At 37.9% G+C, this 9,777-nt stretch overlaps 1 protein-coding gene across 1 annotated transcript in view; it reads left to right on the forward strand.

Annotated features, from left to right (window-relative positions):
- The window catches only part of LOC135214764 (spermine oxidase-like), a 28,253-nt gene that overhangs the window by 7,875 nt on the left and 10,601 nt on the right, over positions 1 to 9,777 (forward strand). Inside the window, exons 4-11 of the mRNA XM_064249121.1 lie at positions 2,741 to 2,857; positions 3,102 to 3,243; positions 4,397 to 4,463; positions 6,462 to 6,590; positions 7,022 to 7,234; positions 7,556 to 7,675; positions 7,856 to 8,043; positions 9,707 to 9,777. The exon at positions 9,707 to 9,777 is cut by the window's right edge and continues 2 nt beyond it. Coding sequence (XP_064105191.1) covers positions 2,741 to 2,857; positions 3,102 to 3,243; positions 4,397 to 4,463; positions 6,462 to 6,590; positions 7,022 to 7,234; positions 7,556 to 7,675; positions 7,856 to 8,043; positions 9,707 to 9,777 — 1,047 coding nt within the window. The remainder of the gene's footprint in view (positions 1 to 2,740; positions 2,858 to 3,101; positions 3,244 to 4,396; positions 4,464 to 6,461; positions 6,591 to 7,021; positions 7,235 to 7,555; positions 7,676 to 7,855; positions 8,044 to 9,706) is intronic.

A 9,777-nucleotide genomic window follows, 5' to 3' on the forward strand; every position in this document is an offset into this window, starting at 1 on the left:
ACCACACCCTGAATCCAAGAGAATTAATACAGAAGTATTAATCGATAAACTACTGCGACTGAAAGAAGAACGCAAAATCGAACTTAAACAAGAGTGCATCGCTGAATTACTGGGTGAGGCCAATAGAACACGTGGTAACTACTTTAGTCGCATAGTCAGTCCACAGCTAAAGAATGCGGCAAAAGAATTGAGAGAAAACGAAACCATAATAATACGTAAAGGAGATAAAACCGCAGTGTACGTCATAATGAATAGAGATAAATACGACACCAAAATGGATAATATACTAAGTGATAAGAATAAGTTTTCAGCACTTAAAAAAGACCCAACAAATGACCTCAAAAAGGAGATGATGAGACTACAGAAAAAGCGAAACAAAAGAACAGAGAACAGTAAGCTTCCAAAATCATCGGAGGACTTTGCACCCGGATACTGCTATGGCACAGTCAAGATCCACAAACAGGGAAACCCATTACGGCCCATTATATCCCAAATGACATCCCCCATGTATAAAGTGGCTAAGAAATTGAACGAAATTATAACGCCGTACATTCCTTCAACGTTTTCGCTAAAATCATCGACGGAATTCATCGATCTACTGCAAGACACCACACCCGACGAGGACATAGCATCTCTGGCCGTCGAAAGTTTATTTACTAACGTACCAGTGGATGAAACAATACAAATCATCATGAACAAGATATACCGCTCTGAAAAACCACCATTACCGATACCCGAAAAGATCTTAAAAGAGATGCGGAAGCATGTACGAAGGAAGCCCAATTCCTCTCACATATCGGGCAATATATCGGCAAAAGGACGGCGTAGCAATGGTTCACCCCTGGGGTTCTTTTTGCAAACGCATACATGGCACACACAGAAGAGGTCACTTTTGAAGAACACCCAAACCCAGAATCTATAGCAGATATATTGATGATATCTTTATCGCAACAAAGGGCGAAAATGACATAGATGAATTAGTGAATAAACTCCGAGCAAATTCTACATTAAATTTTACGGTAGAAAAAAGTGATGAGAAAATGCTCCCCCTTCTTGGACGTACTTGTGACCCAGAAAAACAACAAATACAATACCACCGTATACACTAAAAAGACAGATGCTGGGAGATGCTTAAATGCTAGAGGAGAATGCCCTGATGCATATAAACGTCTGTGGTAAATGCATACATAAACTGTGCCTTAACACACTGTTCGACGTGGAAAGAGGACGAACGAAGAAATCAACAGAGTTCAACAGCTTCGCTCCAAATCAAACGGGCTACCCAGATGAACATGAATCCAGCAATTGTTGTCAAAAAGAGTTATTAAGGGCTTTCCATAACCCGACCCCGAGGGACAACACACAAGACAAAGACAAGAAATAGTGATATACCATCAGATATCATACAACAAACACCACGGAGACGAAAGGAAAGCCCTCCTTGGTATCTGCGAAGAGGAACCACCCCCCTAGCACCATTAATAACAAAATAACAGCAAAGAATTTACTGCAAGCCAAACCTTACGGCCTCACTGGTAATGAAAAATAGTACGGCTCCATCGACGGAGAAAGAGGTTGAATCTGATATATACAAGTTTGTCTGTGCTGACGAGCAATGTCAGTCCCCCCAAAAATGCTATATCGGACACACAACCACTACACTCAAACGTCGCATGCAGGCCCACAGAAACCAAGGCGCTATTCACCAGCACTTTGTGGATACCCACATAAAAAACCAATCCTTACAAGAACTTCTCACAAACACCAAAATAATACACAAGGAAGGCAACTACAATCGTTTATTGATATCGAAGCCGTCGCATCGCCATGCAACGCCCCAACCTTAACATCCACCCGAGGCGACCGATCTTTGCCCTCGTGTAGGAGGCAGCCTTTCAACCGCATAGAACAAGACCTACCACCACACGCGGACAGGAGCGCACACTGACATTTAGTTAATTAAACATATATGTAATTAATATATATTTATGTAAAATGTGTACATGATAACTTACTTTCAACTTTTGATATAATTTCTGTTGTTAACATATTTATTTATTTGTCTTATTCTATGTTTCACTATAGTCTTTTGTAAATATTTAAAACTAGGTAACTGGCAATTGTACTACCTTTCCGTCCTCATGACGTCAAAAAATGCATGTAGGCTCATATTTGTATCTTACGGGCTGCTCTGTAAGCAAGAGCCCGTGCTGACACAAGGTCAGCTAAATCAAAAACAACAACAACATATTTGTATCAGTACGCTTGATAACGTCAATACGTATAGGTTGACGAAACAGCTGTCACGTTTTTGTAAAAATACTGGAGTAAATGGAAGAACCCCATTATGTGTCTATTAGTAACCTGAACAATGAAGTGAAGAAAATAATTAGAAAATATGAATCAATTTAAAAAAAGCTGGTAAACAGTGAAAAAGCCATTCTATTCAATGAATATATATATATATATATATATATATATATATATATATATCATATATATATATATATATACTATATATATCCTTCTCGCGTACATTTCATAATGTGTTCTTGACATTTTAGTTTATTATACTTTTGCTTAACCGAATGGATATTAATGACACAAACTATAATCATTGCACAAAGAAATAACCCTTAAATAGGTTTTTATTTTACTGCCTTTTCCTTTCGTACCATAACCGTTCTGAATGTTGGCAACGTTATTCAGTGGATAATGGCGTCTTCTTTCCTTCTCCCAGGTGATCCATTAACAGAAGACGGACCCGAATGGATCGAAGGGGGCCCGTTGAATCCTCTTTATCAACTGGCGCTAGAAATGGGGGAGTTAACACCTGATCTCCCGGAGCCTAAATGGGGTGAATATTATATAATACAGATAAACAGATAGATAGATGTTTCTTTGCTTCTGGTAGCGTTCACGAAATCCTCTGTAAATATACACCAACCAAAAACGCGATCGGTTGTTATTCATAGCTCTGTGGTTGGGAGCGTTCTCTTCGAGATAGAACTTGCCTTCCAAAAAAATGTTTTTAACAAAGTTCTTATCCTTCAAAGATAGTTTTCCAATTTTCCAAGACAGACTGTTCTTATCTATCCCAGACACCAGGGTCGTGAGCACCGAAGGGCACGCTGAGGATGGGAGCCTTTACGATGTTCTGAAGGGCCTCCTGGCCGAACTTGAAAGCGAAGGCTTCCTTTTGCAACATGAAAACCGGAGCGTCGGAGACATCCTAACTGAGAGGTGAAAGTATAAGTATTCTGTCCTTGTTGTTTATTTTTACTTGTCATTAATCTGTTTCTTCCGCGCCATACCATTGCTTGTGTGGCTACAGTCTTTTAGTATGTAAACAGGTCACAGATTTCATTAGTGGGATCCATTAATCTATTAAAATTGGACTTGATATTACGGGCAGTTTATACAGGCGATAAAATCAAATTCATATACTCAGGTGATACGACGAGGTTCAATCTTAATATATCAATATACTTCATGTAAATGAAGCTGATTATTAATTCCACATAAATAAAACATGATGATTAACATCAGGAAAATATTTCGGGTTAATAAAGCTAACTATTAATTGCGCGTTAATATTTCAGGTCTATCCCGGGTTTTTCTGGCGTCCTGGAATCTTACTTTTCCTTTCTGGCATCCTTATTCATTTAAATAGTCTAAATCCTCTGGACGATTCCATCTTATAAAAGGACACGAAATAAATTTACATTGACTCCTGGTTCACCCATACCAATGAAAACAATCTGAGCTGCATTGTGGACTGGATTGGACCTACGAGGTCATTCAGCGTTGAAAAGGAAACAGAAAGTAAGAGGGTCTGAAAGGTGTACAGAGAGGAAAATCTCGCAGTTGCAGTGAAACAATTGTTAGAGAGGGTGGAAAGTCAGATGGAAGAAAGAGAATATGAACGGAGGTACAGAAAAGGGAATGAAAAAAGTTGCACCTAGGGGCCGAAGGGACGCTGCAAAGAACCTTAAGCAATACCTACCTGTTCATCGCGTAACGTGCACTGACAGCACTATCCGTAGTTACCTTCTGCTTTTGAATTACTACGTAGATTTTGGAATATTAGTGATTGCTTATTTTTAAAAGAATAAAACGTGAAATTTTAATTGAACATTGAATAACTCACACAACAGCATTACCAATGTTATGCTTAATTGGCATCGAGTCATAAGCCGAGTCCACAAAAATCCTTTCGTTAAAATAAATAGGCCTATTAATATAATCAGCAAAAGTTTCAGTCTTTCTAGTAGGCCTATGACCTCCATATATCAGTAAGAACGTTATCCGCAGAAAAGTTTTAAAGTTGCAGTATTTGAACCAAAATTCGGTCTCTTCAGTCGATCACAGTGTGTCAATTTCTCTCCTTGGTTAGGTTCCGAGAAAGGCACGAAGGTTGGGACAGTGACGAAGGGAAGGCATGGCTCCACACTCTGGAAAAGGTAATTAACACCAAATACCGTAAGAGAACTTTATGTTGCCTTAGGCTTAGCATGCTCTGTCATGATGTTTTTGTTGGGACGTCATATGCCCGTGCCTAATTTACATCTTTATACTCAGGCATATTGTTTACCTTTGTATGTGCGCTCCGGTGTATTATAGCTGACCGTTGTCGTTTAATTTCATCCGCGTTATACCCTGCTTCTTACCAGTATTTTTTCAACGTGTAGACCTTCCATGTTTACTGTGTGCATAACAACAACTATAATAATAATAATAATAATAATAATAATAATAATAATAATAATAATAATAATAATGGTCAAATATACGTCGACTTTTCAAGTCTGACAAAATCTTTCCGATACCACGGATCTACTTATATGGCTGATTCCTGGTTCCTAAGCGCTCATCCCCCACAAACACAGTTGCGGGCAAACTACACTATTTATGTGAGGCGCAAATCTTTATTCCCTTGTTTACTTTACTCATTTTTTAGTTTAACTTTACTTTATGCTACTTCAAAATGTTTATTTTAATTCATGTCTATTATCCGTTTCTGCGACAATGGCAACCCCGAAAAATTCAAGATGTTTCTTAATTAGATATAACACAAAGTATAAACCTTTACCCAGATTTGTCAACAAATAGTGCAACCAATGTCAACCATTTACAGCACCTCCAACAGGCTGCCACAAATATATCCTGCTAAACCACATTTTTGGTGAACACATTCAGCATATCAACACAGAGATTAGTATAAAATAATAAAATGGTGAAACAAATCCTGTATTTCTCAACATAGAGGTGTTTATAAGTATGAAAGAAGTTATCCTTTTGGGTTTAAAGGTGAATAACTCTCTAGTTACTTCATTGCCCGTTTAGCAGTCGAATTTCCGTCAAAATCCAGCTTTGGTCACAGGTCAGGGTGTCTCTATGTAAATAGTTTAGAAACCATCCAGTACGTAGCAGTACTATCAAGGACCTCTGTGTTGTAATCTAGCAACATTCTAACTCTAATACGTTATTGTTTTGTGGACTTGAAAATATTTACGTGTTTTAATGTTTTCGTTCGCAAATGGGTACTTTTAGAGATGATGGACCCTACCCTTAAATTTTACAAGTAGAGGGGTCACAGTGTGAGATGGGAGTATTTGGGTGGAGGAAAACACGAAACGAGCAAAATGCGAGGACCCTAATCCCACTGATAGCTCTCATTCATATTATGTTTTCGAACTAATATAATGAACTAAGGCAAGGAATTGGTATCCTAGGTTAGGTTAGGTAAGGTTCAGTTGGTTAAGTCACTTACAAACACAAAGAACGTATGTAAAGTTCAAAGCACATATGATAACATAAGAAAAATATATTTTCAAGTTCAAAGGGCGACTAAGGTTTTAATTAAAATTTTATGCAAGATTTTATTGAAGGTGTTGATTTTAACTTGAATGTGCTTGGCAGTAAGTCCGAAGAGTTTTTTGCTGGCCATACCGGGGCAGTATAGGTCCTACTTGTGTGTAGCTTAATATATATGTAACTATACGGCGTTTGCTATACAAGGCACGTTAGCAGACAGAAAGCTATTATGGTGAGCGTCTCGCTATAAGTGGTGTGAACTTTTTATGTAGTTTTGGTAAAGGTACATACTACTGACAAACAACATTTAAGTATAAGTAGTATTGACCCACTGGTAGCCTACCGTGTGATTGAGGGTCGACCTACATGGTACTATAAATATCGCCGAGAATTTTGAGCTAGAAATCTTGCGGTCGACTTGATCATTGATTCCTCAGCATTCAATGTAGATGACCCATATTTTCCTTCATTAGTGCTGGCGTGTAATACTCCTATTTTCCCTTGCCGTTTACAATCAATTATATGTCACCTCATCCTGCTGCTGTGTATCAACAAAAATACTTATACTTAATTGTATTCCGCGGAATGTATCAAATCCTTTACGCATGCGCATCACTTACCAATATTATCTTCCCTTTTTTCAGATTACAAACGTCAAAATTGGCACTGGAAACTGGACTTACCCTGCAGTGGGAGACATGCTCAGTTACGTATCCTTGGGAGAGTCCCACCACTGGAAAAATGGATTCGACGCTCTCATCACTCATTTAACGGTAAGAGTATTGAAGCTCGGTATATTATAACAGATCGCGACCGGAAACTCGGAAAATCACCCTGGCAATGCTTATTTTACGCTGGGATATGTGATGCTTTCGTTATTAATGTCACATCAATTTCTTGAAGCATACATCATGTTCATTACAGTAACTTACTTTCTAAAGCATCGTATTTCACCAAGCCATTTTCATGTGTGGAAACAGCGAGAGCTACGTTCACAAGATTATCTGTCTTCTGAACTCAGTTTAGAAAAACCGCAGTTTACTTTTTCATATTAATAATAAACTGTTCACTGCTCAGCAGAAGCCTCAGATTTATAAATTAAATATTCCATGCAATCTAGATTATGAAAAAGATAAACCACATGAAAGCAAAACCCTTAAGCCAAACGAGATGGACTAATCTCAACATTATTGGAACATTTCAGACGCCTATCCCGGAAGGAATCATCCGAACGTCTACTCCCGTGAACAAAATCTTCTGGGACGACGGTGGACGAGTTCTACTAGTGACCAATAATGGTCGGAAGTCGTTTTTAGCCCGGCATATAATCGTAACCGTTAATGATGGTTATTTGAAAGAGGACCATCGAGCCCTTTTCCAGCCTCCTCTGCCGGTTACGTTCACTAGTGATCTAAACGTACGCAAGGCCTATAGATCGTGTATTTACAGTCTTTAATAAGAAAAAATAAATTCTTCTGTCCCATTAAAGTTTGTATTTGATTCTAGTTACTCGTATTTTCCATACCAGTTCTTAGGGCAAAGGAGCTCGAAAGACAGTTTAGATCAGTCTGTGTCACTTGTTATATCTTGAAATTCACATTAGACCTACCTATTTTTCTTCATGCATTATTTGAATGAAGTAACACAAAATCAGACCTTAAACTTCGGCTTATTTCTCTCTATTGATAATTCTTTAAGGTTTACCAAGAATATCTTTTTCCCTTCCTTCTGAGATTAGAATGTTGAGGTGACTGCGTCTAATAAAGTCCAGATGGGATGGTCAGAGCCATGGTGGGGAAGTACCAACCCGCTGTCCATGGTATTGCTTTGGAAGACCTTCAACCTCCCGAAGGAAATGGTAAGTCTCTGCTTCCACTTAAGCAATTATGATTATCGTTTAACTGTAGTTATCATTTCAGTGCTTCTGTTCCTCCTGTTGACAATATATATAAAGATTAAAACAAATGACAACAAAACCCTTGGTAAGACTAAGACCAGGTTCGAAGAAGTTGAATTACAATTACCAATGGCATGACAGGAATGGCTTTACGGAGTAGTACTAATACGGAGTTTAGAGCAACGGACGAACGTGCTTCAAGCGAATGTAATGGGAAATGAAGCCATCTTGATGGAGGAGCTCTCTGAAGATGTAGTGAAAGAGCACTTCCTACACCTCCTCCGAAAGTCGACGGGTCTTCCAGTTCCCAAACCCACGTTCTTTAGAAGGTGAGTTTGAATGAAATGTGACGTCTTAATAGAGAAACGCGGAGTTTACTTTTATATTATTCATTTGATAGTTTTTATCAGCTTCCGCTCACATTTTCGTTCATTTGTACATTTGTTTTATTGAAAATTAATTAACACTGTAATTTATTGTACACACCATTTTATTATGTTTAAAGTCGCATTTTGTTAAATCTGTTTTTTATTTATAATAGTATTTGTTTATATTTATTACTTATCTCTTAGATTATCTACTTTTTTATCTCATTCCATGCGAAAATGTGCACAGTTTAAATAACTAAAAAATTAAAACTTTCTCACGTCGTGTTTATTGCATTTTTGACACGTATCGTACATTTTTGCTTATATAATTCTTTTCTATGCGTACGTACTTTGCGTTGGCCGTTTAACGTATTACAAATAAATATTCCCATGTACGAGCAAGTTACCCTTTCCAGTGAAGTTAGGAGAAAGTTTTCATCTTTGTGCTGTTGTTAGTCAGCGCGTGCGAGTGTTCTTTTTCTCCTTCTTCCTCTTCTTCTTCTTTTATTTATTTTAGTAGGAGATCTGGTTCTTTTACTGGAGCCAATGTACTCCCCTGCAAAATCATACCAGAAATAAAAAGATTAGTATGTTAACTTTTATTTGTGGAGGAATATTAGTTTGGTAGTAACGTATATGTTAGCAGTTAAGGTATGGGATGAATGACGAGTTTATCCTAAATCAGACGAGGCTCATTCCAAGTGTTTGAGAGTTTGTGTGTGTAGTAGTAGTAGTAGTAGTAGTAGTAGTAGTAGAAGAAACTGCATCGGATACCTCGACAACTTAAGGTTTCTCTGCAGACATTCCTTTCGTTCCCTGGGCTGCATCCTCCTTCATACCTTTTACTGCGCCTCCATTCATATTCTCTTTCTTCCATCTTACTCTCCGCCCTCTTTTAACAATCGAACCACAGTGCAACTGCGAGGTTTTCCTCCTGTTACACCTTTCAAACCTTCTTCCTTTCAGCGCCGAATGAACTCGTAGGTCTCAGCGCTTGGACTTTGGCATAAATTCTATATTCTGTTATGCTGTAATAAACAGCTAACCACGTGGAGATAATAAAGTGTACCGGCGCATATCTTTCGGTATCTTTCTAACAAGGACTCCGGAACCCGAGCATTTAAAGGTCCTATAGTACAGTGGTTCCCAAACTAGACCATACCAATGACCCCCAGATATGATGAGTCCCAGTCGAGGACCCCAGCCAATCAGGAGTGATTATTACCATACCGGGATACCCAATACAACGTAGTACATTTAATATTTGCATATCGCTGCACAAAGTAAGTGTAAGTAAATATATAGCATTTGAAATTAAGCTAATGATGTAAATAAAGATGTGCAAGCAGCTAAGTATCGATAACACCGACACTAGGAGATAGAGAATCAGTGATGTATATTTTTAATTATTATTATTATTATTATTATTATTATTATTATTATTATTTATTATTATTATTATTATTATTATTATTATACATTTCAGGAGTTGAAAAAATATTCAATTTTTCACTTTCGCGGTCCGCATACCCTAGATTGGGAACCACTGCCATTGTACACCACTTTATGTAATCATTTATGTAATATTTTTTAAAAAGTCTTCATTCTACCTGTGGAAAACAAGGACGATGTGGGGACGAGACCTGGACAAGCACAAGAGACTAGCTGAGCCCTTGGTCAATTCCAGAGGCAACA

The sequence above is a fragment of the Macrobrachium nipponense genome, chromosome 46 (assembly GCF_015104395.2).
Source record: "Macrobrachium nipponense isolate FS-2020 chromosome 46, ASM1510439v2, whole genome shotgun sequence".
NCBI classification, from domain to species: Eukaryota; Metazoa; Arthropoda; class Malacostraca; order Decapoda; family Palaemonidae; genus Macrobrachium; species Macrobrachium nipponense.